The sequence below is a fragment of the Tursiops truncatus genome, chromosome 11 (assembly GCF_011762595.2).
Source record: "Tursiops truncatus isolate mTurTru1 chromosome 11, mTurTru1.mat.Y, whole genome shotgun sequence".
NCBI lineage: Eukaryota > Metazoa > Chordata > Mammalia > Artiodactyla > Delphinidae > Tursiops > Tursiops truncatus.
Window position 1 is genome coordinate 4,450,691 of NC_047044.1, and position 26,845 is coordinate 4,477,535.

The 26,845-nt window shown below is 55.9% G+C and overlaps 1 protein-coding gene across 2 annotated transcripts in view; it reads left to right on the forward strand.

The window, feature by feature from the left end:
• The first annotated feature begins 11,020 nt into the window (after positions 1-11,020).
• KIAA0930 (KIAA0930 ortholog) overlaps positions 11,021-26,845 on the forward strand; it is a 44,587-nt gene continuing 28,762 nt past the window's right edge. Inside the window, exon 1 of one of the 2 annotated variants that reach the window (XM_073788079.1) lies at positions 11,021-11,269. In XM_073788079.1, coding sequence (XP_073644180.1) covers positions 11,047-11,269 — 223 coding nt within the window. In that variant the 5' untranslated portion in view covers positions 11,021-11,046. The remainder of the gene's footprint in view (positions 11,270-26,845) is intronic. The other variant, XM_033865862.2, reaches the window with a different exon arrangement.

Here is a 26,845-nt window from a genome sequence, read left to right on the forward strand (position 1 = left end):
CCTTCTGTCATCAATGCCCCTCTGGCCAGCGGGGACGTGCAAACTCCTCTGACGATGGCACAGTCCTCATCCACACCCTGGTCCACTCATGCATTCACAGACTCAGTGCGTGTGTGTGTATGTTCTTTTGTTTTTGTTTCTTGTTTTTCTGCCACAGCGCACGGCTTGTGGGATCTTGGTTCCCCGAGCAGGGATCGAATCCATGTCCCCTGCAGTGGAAGCACAGATTCTTAACCCCTGGACCACCAGAGAATTCCCTCAGAATGTGTTTATTGAGCACCTACTATATGCTGGCTCTGGGCCAGGTGGTGGAGCTATACCACCACCTGACAGTAAGCAGACGTGTCCCTGCTCTCAGGGCCCCAGGCTGGTGGGGGAGTGAGAGGGTAATCAAGAAATCACACCCTGAGTGGGTCGTTGTGAATTGAGGTGGGTGCTCCGAAGCACAGGAATGGGTCAGGGCAGAAACAGGGTTCCAAGAGATCAGATGAGACAGGAGTTGGACCTAGTTCAGGGATTCCTGGGGGCTTCCCTGGAGAAATGATGGCTGAACTGGATGGGAAGGGTGGGAAGGTGCAAAGAAGTTCCAGGTGGAGGAAAAGGCAGATGTGTAGCTCTCGCAGCTGGAAGGACAATGGCTCACTGAGAAATAGAAAGAAAGCCAGTGAGCAGGAGGGCGGGGTGAGGAGAGGGACCCAGGGGCCTGATGGGTCCTGCCGCCTTCAGGCCAGGACCTGGGCCCGTATCCCAGGGCCAGGGGGAGCACACAGTGCTAAGCAGGGAAGTGACATATTCACGTTTGGATGTTGGAAAGATCACCCTGATCCTGATTCTCAACACCCAGCTGGTAAAGAACATTCTTCTAAGAGAAGTATAAATGTGACTGAGGTTTAGAAAGGATTAGAGGATTCCTATTCATTTCATTAGGGGTGATGATGATGATATTGCGGTTATGGAAAAAAATATCCATTTTTAAAAATCAAGGCACATATTGAAGCATTTAGGATTGAACAATCACCATGTCTGAAATTGACTGTAAAATATTAAGGAAAAAGACAAATGAAGAAAAATGGCAAGATAATTAACAATGGTTTAAATTAGGTGATAGGTACAAGGAGCGTCCATTATACTAGTCACTCTACTTTGGGGTTTATTTGAAATATTTCATATTAAACAGAAATTAAAAAAGAAAAGCAAAGAAAGAAGAAGGAAAGACAAATAGGTAGATCAATGATACATAGATAGATGGGCAGACAGACAGACAGATAGAAAAGATAACCCTGGCTGGGTTGGAAGGGCCAGGCCTCCCAGGCTGGGCAAGCCCATGAGGATGCTGGGCATTGCAGGTAAATTCTAAAATGACCACCAAGTAGCCTTGTATAATCTTCTCCCTGTGAGTGTGAGTGAGACTTATAGATATGATGGGAGATCGCTCCCATAATTATGTTATGTTAGATGGCAAAAAGGAACTTTGCAGGTGTAATTAAGGTCCCTAATCAGTTGAGTTAATCAAAAGGGAGATTTTCCGAGGTGGGCCAGACCTAATCAGGTGGCTCTTCTGAGCAGGAGCCCTAAAGACAAGGAAGTCAGGAGGATGAGCTCCTGTAGCCTGAAAGGCACAGCTTCCATGAGTTCTACAGCTGCAAGGAAATGCATTCTGCTGACAGCAGCATGAACTTGGGGAAGGACCTGGAGCCTCAGATGAGACGACAGCCCCAGCTGATACCAGGATTTCAGCCTGTGGGACTCAGCAGAGAGCCCAGTTGCGCTGGGCCTGAACTTCCGACACACAGCAATTGTGAGACAACAAGCCACTCAATTAGTGATGGTTTGTGACGCGGCAACAGGCAACAAATACACTGTTAAAGAGTTTAGGTGAAAGAATCAGAGGCTTGGATTAGGGTAGTGACAGTGGGGATGGTGTGAAGGGGGTGGGCTTGAGAGTGTTTAGAGGTTCAAATCGCCGGATGGATTAGATATGAGAGTGAGGCAGTGGGACGTCTGGAAAGACTCCTAGATTTCTGGCTTGAGCAATTGAGAGGCGGGCCTGCAGGAGGACGAGACTGGAGGGACAGCCTAGGTGTCCCTTCAGGCATCTAAGAGAGCTTGCCAAGCAGGCTGCTGGGCCCGGGGAAGGCGAGGGCTGGAGATGAAGCAACATGGGCAGTCGCTGGTGTGCAACAGAGGCTAGCGCCAAGGGGCATGAGGAGATGGGCCCAGGACGGAGCCTTGGGGATTTGACTCTGAAAGTGCCTGGAAGGGCTGATGGTGGAGGCATGGGTGGTGTCCCGAAAGCTGGGGAGGGGAAGCATCTCAGGGTGAGGGGCAGGGGCTTAGGCTGCACGTGACATGGGCCACCAAGGCCTGCCATCGTGACCTCTTCATGACCTTTGCACTCTGTCTTCTCCCCTTCCTCCTTACCACTGGACAACTCCAGCCCAGGACTCCTGGCCCTCCCTCGGCCTCCTTCAGCAGCCTCACCCCCCTCACTGGCCTCCCTGACTCCAGTCCCTACCAATTCTCCAGGGTCCTTCTTATACACTCACGTCTGAGATCACGTCCCTGCTTGGGACTCCCTGAGCTCCCAGGGCAGCTCCGGGAGGGCAGGAACCAAGTCTGACTCACCTGCTACTGGGTCCTATGTGGGTTCTGGTGACAAAGTTGCAGATACTACTGCGGTTTGTGATATTTCTGTGGTCTGCAGCCTGCAACCATACTAAAAGGAAAGATAATTTAAGATAGGAGTTTGTGAGAATAAAGATGTGATTTTTTTCCCCCACTCAAGTCCACAGACCTCCTGAATCCTAACTACCAACCCCAAGATGAAGGGTTGGAGCTCCATCCGTAATGACGCATGAATTGGTGCATGGCCAAGAAGGAAGACACTGTCAGCAAGCAGTGGCAGCAGTTCGGCAGGGCCGCTTTGAGTGCAGGAGGACAGATTGTCTTCCTTAAGCAGGAAGACAAGTTCATTGACAGCCAGCCTGTCTGCAAGGAAGAGCCAGCGTGGGAGGGCCTGGGCTGAGTTTGAGGGTCAGAGGGCATTCTAGGCAGAGGGCACCCTATGAGTGATCCCAGGCAGATCCCACCTCTCTGGGCCTCCGTCCCCCATCTGTGTGATGAGCAGGTTGGTTCCCAGGCCTCTCAGGGCCTACAGTTCATCTCTGGTAAGGAGGACCCTGACAACCAACATGCCATCCAAATGTTCCCCTTGGTTAAGCGAGGGCTCATCGTGAACCTGCCCTCAGACCCACGGGTAAGCAAGAACAGAAATGCCTCTCAACTGGCTCTGGTGGGAAGGGGAGGGTATTGGCTCCGCTACCTGAAAGGCTGGGCTTCCCTTCCCCTCCCTCAGCCCTGCTCTCCTCTGTATGGACTCCGTTCTCCGCCCCTTCTGCTACCCGGGTGGCTGTCAGAAGCTCTCTTCAGGCAGCCCCACTGCAAAGACAACCCAAGTCCTGGGATTGGCTCCGACTGGACCAGCCCTGGACCAATCACTGTAGCCGGGGAGATGCTGTTTTCTGACAGGTGGGCCAGGTCAAGTGCTCACCCCACATGGACTGAAACAGGGGCTGAGTGGGCCCCAGAGGAAATCCTGGTAAGAAGAGGATGGAACGGATGTATGCTTCACCTGCAAGAGTAGCAAAAGCCACTGCAAGGGGTTGAACAGTGGCCCCTCAATGCCCCCACCCCAAGTTATGTCCACCCAGAACCTGTGAATGTGAGTGATTTTGTGGGGAAAAGTCTTTGCAGATGTAGTGAAGTTAAGGCTCTTGAGATGAGAGCGTCCTGGGTTTAGGGTGGGCCCTGAATCCAATGTCAAGTGCCCTTATAATAGGGAGGTAGAGAGAGATTTGAGCCACAGAGACGCAGAGGCGTGGAAGCCATGTGACAACGGAGGCAGAGACTAGAGTGACACAGCCCCAAGCCAGGGACTCCCTGGAGCCACCAGGGGCTGGAAGAGGCAGGAGGGATCCTCCCTTCAGAGGGAGCGCAGCCCTGACGACACCGTGGTTTCTGATTTCTGGCCTCTAGAACCATGAGGGAATACACTTCTGTTGTAAACCACCCAGTTTGTGGTCATTTGTGACGGCAGGCACAGGAAGCTAACACACCCACCCCAGTCTCATCGTGAAGCACCTTGTAACCCCAAGGGTTGAGAGTCTACACAGGGGCCGGGCCTCAAACATGCCCAAACTTTCTCTCTGATGCAGCCCCTTACCTGTCGCTCTCAGGATGTACCACTGTCCCCAACACTGCCATCAGAAAAGGACAGCAGTGGATGTGAACAGCTGTTGGGCTCTAAACATTCTGCAATGAGCCTTCGCAAAGTAGGTGTTAGATAAATATATCAATATGACGAAGTGAGGAATTCCCTGGCAGTCCAGTGGTTAGGACTCGGCGCTTTCACTGCAAAGGGCTGGGGTTTGATCCCTGGTTGGGGAACTAAGACCCCCACAAGCCACCCAGAGCGGCCAAAAACAAAAAATTCCCACTGAAGTGAGATCTAAGTATACGAATACAATCACTGCCTCCTTCTCAAGGCTCAGGGGCACAAATCCCAGCTGTGCTGCACCCTGGCCTTGTGAATAAGCCACTTGGCCTCTCTGAGCCTCAGTTTTCTCACCTGCAAAATGGGGATGATGAAATTGCAGTCCTGGGACTTCACTGGTGGTCCAGTGGTAAATAATCTGCCTTCCAACGCAGGGGACGCGTGTTCGATCCCTAGTCGGGGAACTAAGATCCCCCAGTGTTGCGGGGCAACTAAGCCCCCACGGGGCAACTAAGCCCCTCGCCACAACTACAGAGCCCACGCACCCTGAAGCCTGCTCGCCACAACTAGAGAGAGAAAACCTGCATGCCACAACTAGAGAGAAGCCCACGCACTGCAACAAAGAGCCCACACGCTGCAACAAAAAGATCCCGCATGCCACAGAGAAGCCCCAACGCAGCAAAAAATAACAATAAATTAATTAATTAAATAAATTTTTTTAAAAAAGAAAGAAATTGCAATCCTGCAGTTAGAGTGGGGGTTAAATGAGCTGGACGCTATGAACTTGGCCCATTGCTGGGTGTTTAAGAAGAGCTGTCTCCCTTCTCCTTCCCCCACCCCATCCCTGCCCCCCCAGTGGACCACAACCCACGCTGGGGTCTGGGAGGACAGCACCATTTTCAGGCATTTGCTGGCCTCAGTCACTCTTGCTTCTGGAGGCTCTGCTCACATCATCCCAAACGTGAATGTACCCTTATAAAATGTAATTTGTTTTGTAAAATAGATTTTGAAACGGTTTTTGTAATTTTGCTCTTGAATTGGTTCCTTGACTCTGCCTTTGATGACCTTAGAGCAGATACCTAACCTTTCTGGGCCTTAGCTGGCTCATCTGTGAAAGCGATAATGATGTTCCTTTATAAGTCACGGGGTCCAATGTCAACATTTGTAAAGTCATAAGACAGAGCCCGACACATAGCAAGTCCTGCAGACACGTCTGCTAAATAAGATAAAATGCCAGTAACTCTTCACTTCTGATTTCTTATCAATGACCCCGAATTCTCACTACTTGAGAGTTCTCCACTGTGGTGAACCTTTCATAATTACCACATTGACAATAATGATGACGTAATATCACATCCTGTAGCTGTTTAGCGAAGCATCTTTTTAATTTTGTCACTTTATTTTTGCATTTTGCAGTAGTACACCATGTTGGTTGCTAATACAATTTCTACCGCCCCAAGGGGACAAAGGCTGTGTGTTCATGGGCAAGGAAAGCAACTTTCAGCAGGAACTCTGAGAGCAGGGGCCTGGAAGAGCTGGGAAAAGGAGGGCAGGCTCTCCAGCTCTCTGCCTGGCTCACCCGACCTGTCCTCACATCATGTCTGGGCTGGACAGGCCCGAGGGGACCTACAGTTCAGCCTCCTCATTGACAGATGGGAGGCCCGGGGCTCTGGAGCAGAAGGGACTTGCCCAGTTTCAAACTGTGTGGTCCCAGGTCTCCCTCCGATGATCAAATTTCTTTCCCTATTTCAACCCCTCTCACATTAGCACAGCACCCCCTCCTCCTTATCCCGGGGTCCAGTTGTCTGTCCTCCAATGGGCCTTCCCTCCTGAAACCAGAAAAAGGACGAGCTGATGCCAGATGGTGTGTGGGTGGCTGTCTTCCAGGGTTCAAATCTGGCCTCCAGGTTTAACTTGCTGTGTGATTTTTGAGTGTGACTCAACCTCTCTGGTTTCTGCTTGTCTCACCTAACACAGAAGACAACACCAGTTGCCTTCTGGGGCTCAGGATTATTCTTGTCCATGTTCGTGTATCTTGTGGCATAAAGCAGTCCCTCAAGAAACGTTAGTTATGTATCTCCCCAGCCCCCAACCCCAGCAGGCACTCCCTCTTTCAAAACCTCTGAATCCTTTCTTCTCCCCGTGTGTCGGTGTCTAATAATAATTTTAAGGTTATCCCCTCTGGGGAAATTTTAGCAAAGATCTATTAAAAAAAAAAAGTGGAGTGCTAAAGGTAGAGTTTCTGCCAACAGCTGAGGATGAGAAGATATTTCGCGTGTCAGGCGGACGGTGGAAGGGGTCAGAGGAGGGGAGAATGAAGGCTGTTGAACCTTCACAGGTGGCTCCTCGGCATCGGTAGCACGTAAGAAGCACCCAGTGTTGGAGAAGTTGTTGCAGTCTTGAGCTGGGGGCGGTTGGATTTAATTTTCCAGATGAAAACGAAGCCTGAGGAACAGGAATTCCAAGAACCTGAGTCACAAGAAGGGGGGAAGTCAGGCTGGGAAGCTGCTGACAACACATTCATGTGACCGCAAAAAAGTTTCAACAGATTATCAGGGTGGATGAGGAAGCCTTTGAACCTGCCCCTTGGACCTTGTGCTCATCCACCCCAGGCGAGGCTATTTACTCCTGACCTACTTCCAGAAATTGTCTTTCCTATGGCCAGGGGGGTTCTCGGAGATCACCCAGCCCCACGTGCCATTCTATGGGCAGTAGACGATGTTCAGAGAAGAGGAGCTTGGCCGCCAGGCACTCGTGTAGGAACTGGCGGCTTCTCTGACCAGTGCCTGGGAGAAGAGCTCTCTGGCAGCATTTGTTTCTAACACTGACTGGCCCTTTGAAGGAGATCAGCCCCAAACGTTTAAAGAGAAAGACATGAACCTTCAAAGCTGTTGTCCCTCATACACCCAAGGATGGTGTCCAGGTCTACGGGGCAAGGATGTCGGGGAATGAAGCAACAGACCTAAACAGACCTATCAAAGCAGATCGGTTGTGGTTGATTTTTCTTTTCGCTAAACGTTGCCTTATTGCTGCTCTAGGGCTGTTTGCAAAATAAACCTTGGGGGAAAGAATCGTTGGAGTGGAGAGCTTACGTGATTCCCTCCACCTCAGGTTTGCCCATTGTCTTGGTTTTCTGTTGCTGCCAATAACAAACTAACGAAGTAAGCGCCTTAGAACAACACAAATTTATTATCTTATAGTTCCACGGGTTAGAAATACGTCTGGAGGAAGTGGGGGTGGGTGGCACTCACCGGGTTAAAATCAAGGCGCAGGCAGGGCTGTGTTCCTTTCTGGAGGCTCTAGGAGGGAATCCGTTTCCTAGCCTTTTCCAGCTTCTAGAAGCTGCCTGCATCCCTTGACTTGCGGCCCCTTCCTTAACCTTCAAGACCAGCAGCATTGCATTTATCTGATCATTCTTCTGTTGTCACGTCTCTTTGACTACGGCCAGGAAATCTCCAATTTAAAGAATGTATGTGATTACACTGGGCAAACATGGATAATTCAGGATACTCTCTCCATCTCAATAGCTTCAACCTAATCACATCTGCAAAGGCTCTTTTACCACGTAAGGTAATATATATTCACAGATCCCAGGGATTGGGGTTGGACATCTTTGGGGGCCATTGTTCTGCCTACGTATTCTTCTTTTCCCCTCAGCGGTCTCTCTAAAATACACATTTCTCTTCTTTGCAGAAAAGAACATTTTCACTGTCATGGGGAATATGGCTAAACCAGAATTTTTTCAAGGCTTTTAAATCTTTTTATTTTTAATTCTATTTTACATTCTGCATATATACAGAAAAGTCCATAACTCAAAAAGTTACAGTCTGATTTTTAGAAACTGACGACATCAATGTAAATCAACACTCAGATCAAGAAATAGAACGTGCCCTGGGACCCCAGAAGCCCTGCTCATGCCAACTTCAAGTCCAAAACATTATTCAACATTTGTTGACATTAAAAAATTTCCTGGGACTTCCCTGGTGGTCCAGTGCTTAAAAATCCGCCTTCCAATACAGGGGACGCGGGTTCGATCCCTGGTCGGGGAACTAAGATCCCAAGTGCCGCAGGGCAACTAAGCCTGTGTGCCGCAACTACTGAGCCCACACGCTCTGGAGCCCTCGCACAATAACTGGAGAGCCTGCATGCCACAAGGAAAGATCCGGAGTGTGCAGCTAAGACCCGACACAGCCAAATAAATAAACAAACAAATAAATAAATATTAAAAAAAATTCCTATGTGGGCAATACTTGGAGTATGATTGAATGAAAAGGAAAGAGCCCAAGCGCTGTTCATTTATTCATTCAATGAATATTTTCTGGCACCTGTCCTGGGCTGGATGCCAGGGAAAATGGGATGCGTTGATTCGATGAGGGTCCTCTGGCACAGAATCTATGGAGGTAACTCTGTGTGTGTGTGTGTGTGTGGGGGTGTGTGTGTGTGTGTGTGTGTGTGTGTGTAGGGAGTTTGTGAAAGCGATAAGAATACAAATGCATTGACCAGCCCTAACCAGAAGGCTTCCCAGGGAAAGTGGGTCCCGAAGATGAACACAGCCGAGGAGAAGAAAGGATTTCCAGCAAGGGGGAGAGCACAAGCATACGGGTGGCAGTGGGGCAGGCAGGGTCATGGTGGAGTTTGGGGAAACAAAGAGAGAGATGACCCCTGGAATTGCCAGCCTCTGGGCCCTTGCTCAGCCATTCCCATTTCCCATTTTACCAGCCTGAATCCCAGCTGTCCGGACTCAGAACCAGAGGCCATAGCCCTCAGGCCAGCGTCTTCATTTCACAGATGCAGAAGCAGGCCCAGAGGAGAACATACACACACTGCTGGTCATGGGCTTCATTACCTCTCTCACTCCACACTTCCCTACAGAGCCTCCCAACCCCTCCCCTCCCCTGTGCCCGGTGCTGGGGACACAGAGGTGTCAGGCTCCGGCCCTGGCCTGAGGCACGCAAGGCCTGGTGACACAAAACAAGCCCTGAGGCCTGAAGCACGATCCGGACCGCCCATTTCTTCTTCCAGGGCAGTTGCCATACCCCACAGTCCCTTACTGCCTATTCCACTTCCCCGCTTCCCTATCAGGCTTCTCATTCATTCTTCATTTGCACATCCCACATGTATTTATTGGGCATCTACTTCGTGCGGGGCAATGTTCCAGGCACAGGGAACACAGCTGTGCAGAAGACAGACCCCTTCCTCAGTGGGGAAGTCAGACAATGAACAGAACACATAGCTATATAATGGGATGTCAGCGGAGGTAAGTGCTGTGCTGTGAAGAAAAATAAAGCAGGGTAAAGGGCTAGAGGAGAGGGAAGCTGGTGTTTTAGGTAAGGTGGTCAGGGCAGGCTCTTAGAGGAGGTGACTCTGGGACCCAAAGGAAATGAGGAAGCGTGTGTTACAAGGATGGGGGAGAAGGGAAGGGGGGTGGGGCCTGGAGGCAGGCCCCTCCTTGATGGGTCTGTGGACGGAGGCTAGTGTGACTGTAGGGGGATGTCCTTGGCCATTTAGCTAGTTGGGAAATCTCAGCACTCTCCCTCCATTCGCATCTCCCAGGTCCTTAGAAATGGGCCACGGGGGCTGAGGTCTGGGAAGGGCCTCTAGCTGCCTCTCACCTAGATCTTCCTCTCTCAGTGGAGGCCAGCACGCGGATGGATGCCCACTGGACCTTGGCCTTCATCAGGAGCATGTGGCCAGCTGACCTCATACCTCTCCACGCCTCAACACCCTCATACCTAGTTAACACTCGGAGCGAGACCCCATCGTACAGCTGAGGAAACAGGCTCAGAGCCTTTCTCAACGCCCGGCACTGCGCCAGGCGGAGGAGTCTGGGGGCAGGAGGGGCTCTGCCACCGTCCCCCCATGAGACCTCTTTATGGCGGAGGGTGACCTCTTTCTGGGTTCTGAAGAGGAAGTTCCCAGGGGAAACCGGTCCTGACAACTTGACTGAGGAGAAACGGAGGGTGGCAATGGGGAGGGCAGGGGACAAAGTCAGTCTCTCGCGGGGCGAGGCGGGGCGGGGGCGGGGGGTACGGCCCGGAAGGGGCGATGGGAGGAGCTCAGAGACGCCAAACTGCCCGAGGGCGTGCAGGGGCTGAGGTCGGTCTTGGGGAGGGCCTTGCGGGGAGGGCCTGGAGAAAGTGGGCGCAGGGGTGGAGGGGCCGGCGAAGGCCGAGGCGGGATCCCGAGAGCCATTTGCGGAAAAGCTTGGCCGGAGTCGGAGGTCACCGGAGGCTAGACGCTTGGGGGGGCGGGGCCGGAGCGGACCGGGGGTTGGAGGATGGGGAAGGGAGCCAGCCCGGTAGGTCCACGGCGGGAGGTCAGAGGAGGGCGGCCTGAGGCGTGGCCTTGGGCGGGTCTGGGGTGGGGCCTGACGCGCAAGGGGCGGGGTCTAGCTGATCGGGGTCGTGGTCTTGAGGGCGGTGGCGGGACCTGGATGGCTGGGGTGTGGCCTGAGGGCGGGCAGGGGCGGGGCGGGAAGCTACCGGGGGCGGGGTCCGGATGGCCTGGGGGCGGGGCCGGGCGAGGCGGGGCGGGGCAGGCGGCGGCCTGGAGGCGGGCGGGCTGTGTCGGCAACGCGGAGGTGCGCTCGCCTCACTGGGCTCGGCAGGAGGCGGAGGCGGCGGAGGCGGCGGAGGCGGCGGCGGGGGCGGTGACGCGCACAAAGGCGGATTGTGGCTTCACTGGTGCTCGCGGCGGGCGGCGCCGGGGCGGGGGCGGCGGGGCGCGCCGGGGGCCCCCGCGGGCGCGGCGCAGGCGATGAGCCGGGGCCCGGCATGGCCTCCGCGCGGCCGCCGGGCCGGGCCTGCGCCTCGGCACCCGCGCCCGCGGGGCTCCGGGCCGGGCCGCCCGCCCTCCCCGCCGCCGCCGCTGCCGCCGCCGCCTCCCCGGAACCTGCGGGCGGCGCGGAGGCCGAGGAGCGCTCGCTGCAGCACATGCTGCGCGCCATAGCCGAGGAGCGCGGCCGCCTCAGCCTGCGCCGCGAGGTCTGCGGCCTCGGTGAGTGGGGTCGGCCGGGGTCGAGGCCGGGGCCGCCGCGTCGTCGGAGTGTGCGCGCCTCTGGGTGTCTGCGCGTCTCTGTCTCTGCGTGTGTCTCTGGGGCTCCCTGCGTGTCGCATCCCCCTCACGCCCCCGGCTCCCCGCGTCCGGCTGTTTCCTGTGCCTCAGCGTCTCCGTCTCTGATTTTGGTCCCGAGAGCGGTCCGGCACGCTCTCGTCCCTGTGTGTCTGTCTCCCGGGTCACTCGGCGTCTCCCTCTGTCTGTCCATCCGGGCGTCTGCCCGTCTCCCTCCTTCCCCACCGTGGCTCCGCCAGGCCTCTTCCTTCTCCAAGAAGCCCTCCCCGGGGCCTCAGTGCCGCTGCAGGGAGTGCGGGCGCTGGATCTGGGGAGACCCGGAGCCCGACATGGCAGGGCCGGGGCCCCGTGGGCTCCGGGCAGACCTCCCTGCCAGCTGCCCCGACCACCGTCCCAGCTCGCCGGGAGGGCAGGTCTCCGGCGTCCTGAAGCCTTTGTCTTCCCGCACCGCTCTCTCTGCACATTGGCTCTAACTGGGGACCTGTTGGACCGTCGCCCCATGAACCCACCCGCTTGGCAGCGGGAGCGGGGCCGGCCGCCTCTCTGGGTGTGATGCTGCTCTAAGGAGGCCCTAAGTCCTAGATGGGCCGGTGACGTGGGGTGGAGGTGCGCCGTGTGGTTTGAGAGAGCCTGGGGCTCCAGGTGTAGGTGGGGTCTTCCGTCATGGCTGGGCGTGAAGTGATGGCTACTGATCGTGTTCAGACTAAAGCCCGAGGAGGCCGTTTTCTCTCTGAAAAGACCCCTCCCTTCTTCCTGCGGGAATGACTTCATACCACGTTCTCAGCCACCCCCCAGCCCCACCCTCATCCCCAGTCTGGGCTGGGGCTGTCTGAGGGGGCGACAGCACTTTGTGGAGAAGGGAATGTAAACCTTGGAGATTCTGCCAGACCCACTCCCTTTCATTCACCATTGGGGAAACTGAGTCCCAAAGAGCCAGCGCATCCCCACCTAAGGTCACAAGGCATTCCAGGCCCCTCAGCAGGCCACACCCTGGAGGCTGGAAGACGAGAGGAAATAAATTTGCAGCCTCCTTTTTTGCAGGAGGCGGACTTGGTACAAGATACTTCCCCTCAGCAGGTCTCAGCCCAGCCTGCCCTGGAACAAAGCTTTCCTCAAGCATGGGGGTGGGGGTAGGGTGTCTACAGGCCGGGGTGGACGAGGACAGAGGTTCTTTGGTCTCTTCTGAAAAGGTGTCACTAATTAGTTTCGAGCAGAAATGGAAGGGTCCTCATTCGTTCATTCAGCACATGTTCATTGAGCACCTACTGTGTGCCCGGCTGCATGCCCGCCTGGCAGGCCGCCTGTCACCTGGCACAGAGTGTCTGAGAGGGGAGGGGTCGGAGGGACCATTGCTCAGGCCCCTCAGCCCTGTTTGCTCAGCAGCTCCGGGCACCCCTCCTCACTCCCCTGTCAACACGGTCCTACTGTCCCCTGAGCATCCCTCTGCCCTGTTAGACAGTCCCTGCCCCCAGGAGCCTGCACTGCCACCCCCTAAGAACAATAATTTGCTGTAGCACCTGGCATTTCCTGGGTACTCAGTGTGTGCCAGGTGCCTTATGCAGGCTCTGTCAATTCGATACTGACCTTGCCAGATATAGGAACATTATCTCCACTTCACCGATGTGGAGCCTGAAGTTCAGAGAGGCGAGACACTAGCCCAGGGACAGCCTGCGAGGAAGCTGTATAGCTGGGATTGACCCCGGCCAGTGGGACCCCAGTGCCTGTCCCCGCAAATGTCCCAACCAGGCCTTGCCGCACCCACTGCGCTGCATCTGGGGAGGGGACCTGCCCATAGTAGGCCAAGAGCACAGCCTGGTGCTTGCACTATTGCTGTGTCTCCCCTCCTGCCTCTAGTCCCCCCTCATGCACAAGCTCTTCCCATCTTACCACCCCCAGCCCCTCAGAACTCAGTCCCTGTAGTGCTCTGATGCGCTGCACTTTTATTTCTGCTCTTTTCTGCGCCTGGAAAGCTACCTCATACTTAACCTGCCCTGCAAGCACGTGCAGGTCTCCCTTCAGGCCTCAGAGCTAATGCTGCCACCCGGGGACCCTTCCTCCGCCCCGTCCTGCTGCCTGTGCTCTCTTTGTAGTGGGTTCGCGTCTGGTGGATGAACGGACGACCATGGGTGGCACTGTGATGGTCTGTGTGGCTGTCTCCCCAGTTAGCAGGTGACCCCCCCCACCCCACACACACACAGGGCATTGCCCAAGTCTAAGTCTCCTCAGTGCCCAGCACGGGGCCCATGCACACTCAGCAAATGAATGAGAGGATTACTCTCTGGGCTGGGGAATGAAGGGTGTGGACGGGCAAGGAAGTCTTAGGAGGGCTCACGTTGCCCGTCTCTCATTTTTCAGATGAGAAATGTGATGTTCAGAGAGGGACAAGCTAAACAGTGACCTCACGCCCAAAGTAGAGTTAGGACAGAATGATTGGCCCGAGCACCCAGGCGTGAGCCCAGAACGCCCTCCCCAAAGCACTTTCACCATGTCACCCGCTCATCTCCACTTTGCAGCTGGGACAACCTGTTACATTTATGAGTTAACTTAAACCTCCCAGATTTTTGTTGTTGTTGTTTAATTAAAGCTTAGGTTGTTCAGAACTAACCTCAGGTTGTTTTGAAGGTATAAGGGAGCCTCTGGGGGAGACGTTTGACCCTGGACAATCTGTTGTCATTTCTTTTATTTATTTATTTACTTATTTGGCTGCGCCGGGTCTCAGTTGCGGCATGTGGGATATAGTTCCCTGACCAGGGATTGAACCCGGGCCCCCTGCATTGGGAGCACAGAGTCTTAGCCACTGGACCGCCAGGGAAATCCCTCTTTTTTAAAAAAATTAATTTATTTATTTATATATTTATTTTTGGCTCCGTTGGGTCTTCGTTGCTGTGCGTGGGCTTTCTTTAGTTGCGGCGAGCAGGGGCTACTCTTGGTTGCGGTGCGCGGGCTTCTCATTGCGGTGGCTTCTCTTGTTGCGGAGCACGGGCTCTAGGCGCGCGGGCTTCAGTAGTTGTGGCGTGCGGGCTCAGTAGTTGTGGCTCACGGGCTCTAGAGCGCAGGCTCAGTAGTTGTGGCGCATGGGCTTAGTTGCTCCGCGGCATGTGGGATCTTCCCGAACCAGGGCTTGAACCCGTGTCCCCTGCACTGGCAGGCAGATTCTTAACCACTGCGCCACCAGGGAAGTCCCGCTGTTATCATTTAAGTAACAGTGTCTGTCTATGAGATGAGAGAAAGCGACTACGCCCTTCTCCCTGCCCGCATTGTCTCTTGGTTGCATGATGAAAAGTACCTTGGAGATCCCAACCTGATTTTTGAATCTGTCTGCTGTGGCCTCTGCAGTAGAGGTGTTTTTTTGAGGACTTGCTCCACGCCGGGTGGGGGGATCAGCCTTGATCCGTGCTGCGTGGGGTGTGGGTGCAGTTGAGTGGGGACAGAGAGCCAGATACACAGGTGACTTGGCTGAAGTAAAAATCCTGCTGGAAGCAGCCAGGGCTGTGCAGGATTTTGAGCAGGATTTTGGCGTTTTATCCACAGGAAACTGCCTGTGATTCCAGGTAACAGGTGAGCCAGGCTGATGGCTGAGGCGGCCTGAGCGGGGCTCCAGAGTCTCTGAGTTGGGAAGAATCGGGTGGTCCAATGCCCACATGTTGTGTGATGCAGATGTCTGTAACAAAGGTGGAGATAGCCTGCCTGACACTTCCTCCTGGGGCTTGGGCCTTCTAATGGGCTCTGGACGTCAGCGCATGCATGCTGTGTGGGCAGGCTCCCTTCAACAGGGGCAGCACACCCCTGGCGTTTGGTCAAGTCACGTGGACACGACTCGGGTCTGAGTGGCGGAGGGGTGCTGTGAGTGGAGGGGCCTTCCCCGTGCTGCTTGTCTTTGGGCCCTGCCTAGGCTGAGCGTTTTATTTTATTTTATTTTTTCAATTTATTTTACTGTATTGTTTTTTTCCCATGGCCGCAGATGGCTTGCGGAATCTTAGTTCCCCGACCAGGGATTGAACCCGTGCCCTCGGCAGTGAGAGCGCGAAGTCCTAACCACTGGACTGCCAGGGAAGTCCCCAAGGCTGAGCATTTTAGAGCTGTTTATTCTTGGGCCCTCGCCCCCTTTTAGGTGGCCTGGGGAATTTTCTCTCTCTTTGGAGTGCTGTGGGACAAAAGGAGTGTTTCACATTCACCATTTCCTTTTATCATCAAAATAATCCTTTAAGGTAGGTATCATTAAACTGCTCTCTTTGTCCTGGTGAAGAAGCACAGGGTTAGAGGTGAAGTAACATGCCCCAGTCCCATGGCCAGTAAGTGGCAGAATCTGTCTGGGCTCTTAGCAGGGGTGAAGCCCTCACACCTGTCCTCGGGTGCGTGTGGCCTGGCCACCATAGGTGTGCTCAGCTGCTTGGCACGAGGTGGGCTGAGGAAGGGCCCAAGTCGAGGTGTGAGGGGTTGTGAGGGGCACAGAGAAGGGAGCCACCTTGGCCGACCAGCGGGGTTCGTGCAGGCGTGGCCTTTGAGAGGGGGTTAGGGTGGGCAGGACTTGCCTGGAGGAGCAGGGAGGCTTGAAGCCTGGCTGTGGGAGTTGAGGCTGGAGCGATGTTTGGGGCTCTGAGCGCCCGGCTGGGACTTTGGTGTTCGCTTGGCCTGGCCTTCAGCAGCTCGGCGAGTGTTTGACTCGTGGACCGGCCAGCACTGGAGAGGCCGTTAGCACAAGGGATGCTGCTCACGTGCCGTGTGCCAGCCCCGCTGGACCTGCAGCAGCACCTCCTGTGGAGGCAGGTTCTGTTAAAAGCCCATTTTGCAGATGAGGAAACGAAGCTTCAGAGGGGAAAGTGACTCACCCAAGGTCACGTAACTGGGAGGTAGCAGAACTGGGGTTCCTGGGGTTCCAGCTGAGGCATGTCAGGTGCCAGTAGCCGTCCTGTAGAGAGTTCTGGAATGAGCCAGAGGAGTACGGGGGAGACTGCCTTCCTGTGAGCCTCGCCTCTGCGCTGAACACCTACACGTGCCAGGCACCTGACACCACCCTGTGAATCGGGAAGAGGACCTTGCACGCTCGGCCCAGCCCTCTGTCTTGCTCGGTGCAGTGTAGCTGGGCGTAGTGGTGGGCGGGGGATGTTCATGGGAGGTGTGGCTGGAAGGGAAGAACGGGGGCCTAAGCACGCCACCGTTTGGAGCTTCTGGGTCCTCATCTGTAAAGTGGAGACAACAAAGTCTGTAGGGTCATGGAAATTGTCTGAGAAGGGACACGCACAGCCTCATGCCACCCCGTGAGGACTGCAGGAGATGCGGTAGGAACAGACCCAGCACAAGCCCTGGCACGGCGTTGACCCTCTATGCTGTTGTTGTTATAAAGGACACAAACATCTGGCCCAGTGCCCGCATGTGGAATTAGGGTTGGATTCAAGCTCTGAAGTTCAGACTGCTTTGCAGTGGCTGGTGCCAGTTTTTCTGGGTTCCCCTGGGGCCCTCCGTCCCCAAGGCAGGCAGAGCCGGTTCTGGGGCAGTGCCGCGAGGAGGAAGTGTGGCCGTTTAGAGTGGCAGTGGTGTCTCTTTCGGTTCCTGCGCCTATTTTTAAGGCCTGTGGGTTCTGGCCTCTATCCGTTTCTGGGGCTGGAGCAGCCCAGGCAGCTGCCGGAGTGGTCCTCTCCCAAGGCAGGGACTCTGCATCCTTCCAGAGAACGCTGAGGACGCTGGACCTCGCACTCTAAGGAGACTGAGGGTCATGGCTGCAGGGATTCTTGGCAAAGCGAGAGGGCCATCAGCTGTGTTGGCATCCTCGCCCCCTCCCCTGGCCTGGGCGCCAGTGCCCGCTCTGCCGCTGCCCTGAGGCCTTGCACAAGCCGTGCCCCCTCCTTGCAGCGCTGGCTCCTTATTTACATCTGCCTCCTTCACTGGGCTGGGCGGGCTCAGGACTACCAGCCGAGCCATGAGGCCACTGCAGAGAAGCCCTGAGCGGGACGCTTGTTAAAAAAACAGCATCAAAATCCCCAGACAAGTTTTTTCCAATTAAAAAATGTTACATGGGCTTCCCTGGTGGCACAGTGGTTGAGAGTCCGCCTGCCGATGCGGGGGACATGGGTTCGTGCCCCGGTCCAGGAAGATCCCACATGCCGCAGAGCGGCTGGGCCCGTGAGCCATGGCCGCTGAGCCTGTGCGTCCGGAGCCTGTGCTCCGCAACGGGAGAGGCCATGACAGTGAGAGGCCTGCGTACCACAAAAAAAAATAAAATAAAATAAAAACTGTTACATGTACAATATAGAAACTGGAAAATATAAAGAATGGAAAAAAATTACTCATAGTTCCAATCACGTAGTCACACCGTTAACAACATCTTGCTTTCCAATCTTTTTAAAGTCCCTTTAAAGAATACTTGATATTCTACGCATAAAGTTTCTTAATCATGCTTTCTCACTTAAAATTCCTAAAACGTTTCCGTGTTGTTCAAACTCTAAACATTATTTAAATGATACAGGATAGTTGAGTGGATGTGCCATAATTTACTTAATCGGTTTTGTCTTGTGGGAAACGTAGCTTGGATCCAGTTTTTCACTCTTATAAATAGCTTGCAACAGGGCTCTTCATTTGTGCGAAGCTTTCTGCATTTGGATGACTTCTTTCGGCTGCCAACCTGGGAGGCCATTTCTTAGAGGCTGCTGTCTGACCCCCAAGGCAGGACTAGGACCATAGGTGGATGTGGCGGGTGGCAGACAGATGTTTACCAAACTCATGGAGAACTTTCTGTTATTTATTTATTTATTTTAATTTTTGGCTGTGTCAGGTCTTAGTTGCGACATGCGGGATCCTCTGCTGCAGCGCATGGGCTTCTCTCTAGTTGTGGCGTGTGGGCTCAGTAGTTGCGGCGCCCGGGCTCTGTAGTTGCGGCACGTGGCCTCAGTAGTTGTGGCGCATGAGCTTAGTTGCCCCACGGCCTGTGGGATCTTAGTTGCCTGACAGGGGATCGAACCTGCACCCCCTGCATTGGAAGGCGGATTCTTAACGACTGGACTATCATGGAAGTGCCATGGAAAACGTTCTGAATCATTGGCATTGGTACAAACAGGAAGAAAGGTGAGTGGCGGGTGGCGGCTTCCTGGCACCCGGGTGTGCCAGCTGCTGAGAGAGGATCCAGCCTCAGACGGGGCTTGGGGCCGGCTGCCCGCTGGTCGGTGATTCTCCAGGCCTGTCTCCTCCCTGGGATTGCAGGCTTGCCTGCTGAGTGGGGGAGGCAGGTGTCCTTTGTCCTGCAGCTGGGGACGGGGAAGCCTGGGAACTGAGTGGCCCAGGCTGCTCCTCGCCTCCAAGACCCTCTCACTTCCAGCTCTGCGCGGCCCCTGCCCGCCCAGCCTCGGGGACAACAGACGGTGGCCCCCGCATCAGCACGGGTGCCAGGCTGCCTGTGGGTGCAGTGCAGGCCTTGGTCCTGGCTCTTACCCTCTGGGGGCTGGTGTGGGCGGGGAGACAGTGCTGGGTGTGATCGGCAGCCCTCCAGTCCGTCCTCTTGCTGCTGCTGCGCGGCTTTGGGACAGGTGTTCTTCCGAGAGCGGACATGATGTCCCTCTGCCCGACGTCGCGCCCTCCTGGCGTCGGGGCTGATCTGGCAGCTTGCTCCCCACCTCCTGGTTTTGGCTTGGGCAGCAGAACATCCTCAGGGTCACAGCCATCCCGGGGGAGCCGAGATGGACAAGAAAGATCCAGAATTCAACCAGCCTGTCGCTGTTGCTGTGCCGACAGGTAGGTGAAGCTGCGAGAGGGCCCTGGCAGACTGAGCACCAGAGCCAGAATGCCCGATGGGCCCTCCCGCCTGTTGTCTCGGTTCAGGTAAAGAGATCGAGGCCCACTGGGGGCAGGGCAGGGTGTCCTTACTTTCCGTGTGCAGTGACCGGGCTGGGCTGTGGAGGGAGAGAAGCACAAGGAGGCCCCTCAGGGCCCAGCTGGCTGCAGCAGGAGCTGAGGGGTTGTTGGTGAACCTGCAGATGAGGGGTCAGGGCGTCTGGGGGCCGAGGTAAGGGCTGTCCAGCTGGGGGAGGACCCTCTGCACGGTCCAGGCCGTGCAGGATGAGCGTCAGCTCACTTGGGAGGGACCACCTTTTTAATATTCACTTACCTATTTTTATTTATTTGGCTGCGCCGGGCCTCAGTTGCGGCATGTGGGATCTTTTTTAGTTGTGGCATGCGGGCTTCTTAGTTGCGGCACGTGGGATCTAGTTCCCTGACCATGGATTGAACCCGGGTCCCCTGCATAGGGAGCGTGGAGTCTTAACCACTGGACCACCAGGGAAGTCCCTAAAAAGGGAGTCTTGTGTCTGATGGGATACAAGACAAATACCCTGTTAGCCTGAGTCTTTTAAAGCAGCGGTCCCCAACCTTCTTGGCACCAGGGACTGGTTTCGTGGAAGACAGTTTTTCCATGGACCGGAGTGTGGGGGTGGGATGGTTTGGGGATGATTCAAGCACATTACATTTATTGTGCACTTTATTTCTATTATTATTACATTGTAATATATAATGAAATCATGATACAACTCACCATAATGCAGAATCAGTGGGAGCCCTGAGCTTGTTTTCACTTGCCACTCACTGATAGGGTTTTGATATGAGTCTGCAAGCAACTGATTTATTACGGTCTCTGTGCAGTCACACCTCCCTGCTAACGATAAGCCGTATGTGCAGCCACTCCCTGGCGCTAGCATCACTGCCTCAGCTCCCCCTCAGATCACCAGGCATTGGATTCTCATAAGGAGCGCACAACCTACATCCCTCGCATGCACAGTTCACAGTAGGGCTCACGCTCCTACGAGAAGCTCATGCCGCCGCTGATCTGACAGGAGGTGGAGCTCAGGCAGTAATGCTAGCGATGGGGAGCGGCCGTAAATACAGGTGGCGCTTCGCTGGCTCCCCCGCCGCTCACCTCCTGCTGTGCGGCCCGGACCGGTAGCAGTCCGTGGGCTGGGGGTTGGGACCCCTGTTTTAAAGGATATGTTCTTTGCCTCCCTTGAATGACCAGTGGATACGTGAGAAATGTCTCTTGGCAAAGTGAAAAGGAGAGGGGCTTAATTTTTAGTCCTGTAGTTGGAGGTGCTGTCGCTGTTTATCTTTAGTGTAAAAATCCTTTGGTTTGGGACGTGCTTTGAAACTTGACTGTTTACACTTGGGACAACACTTAGGACAGAACAAGTGAGAAAAGCAGAGTACAAACTACTCTTTACGGGGAGTGTGTACTACCAAGATCGTCAGGAAAGAGCCCGACTCTTACAAAGGGCTCTGCCGCGTCCTCACTGGTGCTCACAGCTGCTGAGCGGAATCATGGGTGGGTTTTGCCCCTGTTTACAGAGGGATTGAGGCTCAGAGTGACGGGGACCTCGAGTGAGGCGGGCCTAGGCTTCTGCCTTCTCGTTCTTTCCGGAACGTTGCTCACGGGCACCATTGCAGCCGCACCGCCACCCAAGACCCTCGTGCCAGTTGATTGCTCACCTTTTCTGCGATCTCCACCCCTCTCTCAGTGTACATTTTTAGGCAACCGTAGTCACTGTTGCCTCCCTCGTGCAGGCCATAGCGACTGAGTACCCGGGGATGCAGAGCTGGACTGGGCTTGGCCCTGCTTCCCGGGGCTGAGAGCTTCCCCGGGAGATGGTAGGGGCAGGTGGGTAGAGGGTAACCGATCATGCCGCCCCCTGATCCCACCCACACCCATCACGGACCAGCCCAGACACTCCCTGGACCAGCCTCCACTGCTGACTGCCCTCGAACACCCGTCTCCCCAGAGTGTGTCGCCTCCAGCTCAGCCTGACTGAGACTGGGCAAGGGTCAGCCCTTCTTCACCTGCCCCTCCAGCTGTGGCCGAGTTCTGTCTGCCCTGAGCCATCCCTCATCCCCACCTGGGTCACCTGTGGGCTGGACTACACCAGCCCCCGCGCCTGGCCCTCCGTCCCACCACGGCTGCCGCTCCCGACTGTGTTATACTCTGCTGCTTACACCCCTAGAAACCTCTGCAGCCTACAAGTCAGAGTTCAAGATCCTTTCCGACCTGGCCCTGCTGACAGCTAAGCCCCAGCCGTGCCAGTCTTCTCGGGGGCTCCTCCACACTTTGCCACTCTGTCGCCCCATCTGTCAGGGGAGCCTCACCTCTCAGTTCTCGGCTCAAGGGCCCGTCTGGCCCTTTCCTGACCCCTTTCCTGACCCCTTGAGAGGATCAGCTGGGCCCCCCCCCCTTTGTTCTTGACGGCACCTGTACTGATTTCTGCCATCAGTCCTGTGATGCTGCATAGCCTCCTGTGTGTGACTTCCTTTCCCTCACCCCCTGGGGTCCCCTGCAGGGTCATTGGCACTGGCTCTGCATCCCTTGTGCCAGCTCAGGGTGGGACTGATGGTGGAGTGAGGCCCAGGGAAGGAGCTGTGAGGGGAGTGTGGGTGATGAATCGATGGGTTGGTATCTGTTGAGTGAAGAGGGTGGTCATTTCTTGGGGAGGTAGCCCTTGAGTGGAGCCGTCCTCACGGGGGGTCCCGCTGGGCAGAGACAGAGCAGGGAAGAAGGCAGAGGAGGCTCAGAAATTAATTTTCCCTGAATGCTGTGTCACTTTGGGGAAGTCGCTGCAGCTCTCTGGGCCTCCATTCTCCTGGCAGAGTAGGACTGATTACTGCCCTGCGTCCACCTCGGGCAGAGGTCAGCCTTCAGACCTAGAGCATCAGAGAGTGTCACGGAGGCTGCCCGTGACAGGTGACGGCCCTGGGTCAAGTCCAGGGGGCCTGTGGGAGTCTCTGTGGGCAGAGCCCTTCCCCCTTCCAGCTCTCAGTTTCCTCTTAGGTAAAATGGGGAGAGGAAGGTTGACGTGGACCACTGTTCGCAGCCCGTGGTTCTGGGATGTGTGGTCAGCAGTCCACAGGCATTACTGCCTAACCCGAGCCACTTGACAAAAGCAGGGCCAGTTACACTGCGCCTCAGGGAGGTCAGTGCTGCTCTGTGCTCAGGGACAACGGAAATGAAATAAGAAGAAGCAGAAGTAGGAAGAATTGCATACGCCACCCTGCAGCCCAGAGCTGGAAATAAGAACCTGGTCGTCCCACCACCCAGAGCTACACCGTCACGCTCGGGGCTGTAGCTGTCATGCCCGCCGAGCCCCCAGCTTTGTCTGCAGGTCCGTCCTACCGATCCACAGCGCCTGGTGGCTGGTGCTGCCTCGGGTGGTCCCCGACTGCACCTCCTGCCGGGAGGCGGGGGCCTAGCATTCCAGCTTCCTCCGGCCCAGGGAGGAGGGAGCTGCCCACCCCGTGGGGCTCATCAGCTCTTGCTCAGCTCCTGGGAGCCCTCGTCCCGCCCCCGCTCCGTGTGGCAAACCCCAAGGAGTCGACTTAGGCTGGAGCTGCTGAGCCGCGCACAGAGCGGGGATGGCGTCATCTCAGTGGGGCACGTGTCTGGGAGCTTCCCTGCGAGTCCGGCTGCCGCCCCGTTACTGCAGGCCCAGCACTGGGTCGTTCCCATAGCAGCCTGTGGTGAAGGGGGATGTCACCCCTGTCGGCAGACGAAGAAGATGAGACTGAGAGAGGGGAAGGCCCTCGTTCAGCGTCCCAGGTAGTCAGTCTGGGTTCTGGGCCCAGCTCTCCTGGACTCGAGGCTGTGGCCTGTCCCTCTCCCGCTTGGACATCCATCTCTCCAGAGAGAGGCATTTGGCGCCTTTTTTTCCGTGTGGCTTCGCCCCGGTCTAGTGTATGAAGAAGAACCCCACCCCATGGTTGTCACAGAGAAGGAAGTCTTAGAAGAAGCGAGAATAAAGGAGGGAAATGAAAGAGGAGACAGGCTCGGGAGTGGGCGTTCCTGGCGAAGAAGCTGCAGCTGGAATTGCGCAAGGGAACCAAGACCCCAGGAGCGAGGAGAGATGAGACAAGCGGCCCCTGGGGGAGGGCTGGGGGCGTGTTTGGAGGGACTAGCTAGGTGACGCTGAAGGTAGAACACCTGAGGGGCAGGTGTCCTTTGGGTCTGCCCAGGGGCCGGGGGTGGGGGGACTTGAATCCTGGCTTCACGCAGTGTGTCATCAGCTTTGCATCCTGGCACGCTGGAAGCGCTTGGTAAACGTCAGCCTGGAGCCCGAAGCCTGCAGGAGTAGGTGCTGGGGCACAGCGGTGAGCAAGACAGTCCCTTCCGCCTGGACTCACTGGGTGGGGTGGTCCAGCTGTGCCTGGTCCCCAGCTCTGAGCCTGGTCCGTGGGCCAGGATGGGTGCACCAACACGGCCTGGGGTTGCTGGGTTTCAGCATCTGCTCTGGCGCAGTGGTGGGAGCAGGTGGGCTGTGAGCCTCTTGCGGTGCTGGCCAGGCTTCTGGGCTTCTGTCACGCGCCTCGTGCTGCGTGGCGCGGTGGGGCAGGGGCAGGAGGAGGTGGAACAGAGACCAGGGCAGTGATCAGGGCGGTGACCAGGTGATCGCAGCCCAGGAAGGTGGGGAGGGTGGGCGGGAGGCGGGAGCCACGGTGGCTGGGTGGCGGCTCCTGTCGGGGCTGGGGCACCTTGTGTGGGTGTCCACCGAAGATCCCTCAGGAGAATGGCACCTCGTCTTGGAGGCCCGTTTATGTGTCAGAGCAAAGCAGTGAGTCAGGAGTTTGAATAAGGCCACGTCGGTGACGAGCTCCTAGGAGACGGGAATTTGAATGTGGAGCTCCTGTTTTGGCCTGGTGACTGCTTAGGCGAGCTCGAAGCCCCCTGGGAAGAGGTGGTGGGGAGCGAAGTGGCCGCAGGGCTGCGGGTTTGCAGGCACTGCTGTTCTGGAGAACGCAGAGGATTGCTTTGGGGAACTGTGGGCCGTGGGGACTGAAGCCCCACCCTTGAAAGTGACCTTGAGATCGGGGTCAGGGTTTGTTTCTCACTGCACCTGGGGCCTCAGGTGATGCCCGGCACGGAGCAGGCTCAGAGTGGGTGCTGAACCCGACTTGGATTCCAGTGCCAGCTCCCATCGTGATCTTGCTGGGTAAGCGGGACCGAGGGCCTCCTGGAGGTGCCCTGAGGGCCACAGGAGCACTTTAAGGGTTTCGCAACGTTGCGCATACTGTGAGAAGGGACAGTGGCTTTGGGTTTCAAAGCTGCCGTGGTGCTCGCTGAGTAAACTGGAAAACTGGAGTGCAGTCATGTGGTTGTTCAACATTCACTGAGTCCCCGCTGTGGGCCCTGCCCTATGGTGGGTACCTGGTCACCCTGCCAGTGGGGTGCCTTGTCGTGGTGGGAAGGGACACATTAGTGTGTTCGTGTGGCAGGCTTAGAAGGCAGCCCTGGGCTGTGGCCTGGCTCTGCCACGTGCCAGCAGTGCGACATCAGATGAGGGAAGCAAACCTTGAGCCTCGATTTCCTCATCAGTTAAGTGAAGGTAGCAACATTATCTCACAGGGTCTTTGTGAAGATCCAATGAGGTAAAGTGGCTCAGGTGGGTCAGAGGAGGTGCGTGGGGCGGGTGGTGGGAACAGGCCCCAGGGACGTGATGGCCAAGCTGACTTGCACAGGCTGGGTTGGGACGGGCCTAGGGCCCCGTGGTTCGGTCCAGGAAGACTCCATGGTGAGGGGTGGGGTGGCCTGAGGACGCGCAGGGTGTTTGGTCAGGGGCGGAGGGAGGGGCTGCAGCATGGGGGACCACAGCGCAGACTGGAGGGGCTGTCTGTAGGGCCTGGCTCATCTGGGGAAGGAGGCTCGACTTTTTCCTGGAGAAGAAGGGGGCCAGGCAGGTGATGGGCTCTCCTGACCCGGCCGCCTTGCCGTCCTTGAGACCCCGTGCTTCCCTTAGGCTGGAGCGGAGGACCGGCCTGGCCTGTGGGATTGCTCACGTGGGGACCCGTCTGACCAGTACTTCTCCATCCAAGTGCCTCATCAGGGCAGCCCTGGGCCTCCCTGGGCAGCTTCTTTGTCTTTTGTGCCCTGAGGGAGGGTCTCTAGCCCATGAGGGGCACTGAGAGGCACGAGTTGATGAAAGGCCTATTGAGGGGCCACAGAAGCCTATTCATGCTGCCCTGGCTGCCGGGGGGCGGAAGCGGCCAAGGGCTGCCTTGGACTCTCCCCAAAGAGGCCAGTTGACCCCCCCCTCAGCCTTTGGGAGGGGCCAGGCTGAGCCGAGGCGGCTCCCAGGAGGTCCCTCTCGGGACCCTTGGCCCAGGTGGCCCTTGGACGGGCTGGGCATCGGGCATCTACAGGCCGTGGGTCATACCTCTGCCCCTTCCTTCTCCCCACAGCAGAGAGACTCTGTCTCAAACCCTTCAGGGGTCCCCGGTTCTCTGAGGATAAACGCAAAGCCCTCAACCCAGCCAGGAGGCCCTGTGCGGTCGCGTCCTTTCCATCTCGGGCTCCCACGTGGCATCCTGGCTCTGGACCCTTTCCCATCTCGGCCTCACCAGGAGGACCTTGGATGCTCTTCCCACCCCCCCAGCAGGAAACTCCCCTCCTCAGGGCACGCTCCTGACGCCCCAGCGAGGCGCGGCGCCCGTCGTCCAGGCTCAGGGAGCACAGCCTGCCCTCCCGGCCCTCCCGAGGCAGCGTCCTGCTTGTCTGTGTGAGTTGCTGATAAAAATCTTCCTCCCGCTCAGCGCCCGGTGGGCAGGGTCCGTGCTGGATTCTGGTCCCCGTCCCACCCAGCACTGAGCACCCAGCCTTGAATGGTGGCCCTCGGTAAATGCTTGCTTCAGCATAAGCAAGGCGTGGATGGCTGGGTTCAAGTACCCGCTGCAGCCGAGGTGAGGACGGTAGGTGGTTAGCACAGTGCCTGGCACACGGTGAGTCCTTGGTGCTGTTTAGATGCACAGCGTATTATTGATACACTACAGAGTGTTTGAAAAACAGGAAAAAGTTGTAATTCCCCCACTCTCGACACTAACCATTGTGGGCGTTTGGGTTCAACTTCCTTTCAGTCTTTCTTCTTAGGCATTTTTTTAAAAAAGCAATTTCCTTCCTTCAAGTGTTCTGTACAATTTTTGTGGCCTGCTCTTTGTTTTTTGCTGTTCTTTTTTCTTTAGCTTTCTATCATAAGCATTTCCCCAAGTAACTGCATTGTGATTAAAAATGTTTGTTACTCTTGGAATAGGTAAACATGGTCAGGGCACAAAATTCAAATGTCTGAGAAGAGTCATAGAGAAAAGGCCAAGACGCCTTTCTCCTCCCTGGTCTCTCTCCAGAGGCCGTGATAATACTGGCAATGATGTAAATAACACTTGCTGACCCTGGGCCCCTGCTCGGTGGCAGCCTGGTTGGGCTTCCAGGGTATCAACTAATTAAAAACTCCTAACAGCCCCGAGGGCTGGGTTCCATTATCCCAGTGCCCCAGCCTCTCACCCCACAAGCACTTGGGTCATTATGAACGATTCACTTTTATATGAATATAAAACCTCTAATACTGTTAGCCCCTCATATTTCCCCTCGCTTCATTTGCCCTAGAGATCTTTCCTTAGCGGTGCAGATAGAGCTCTTCAGTTCGTGCTTGAAAGCTACACGGTATCCCATTCTGTGAATGATCTCTCATTTATTCAGTTAACTTTCCTGTTGATGGGACC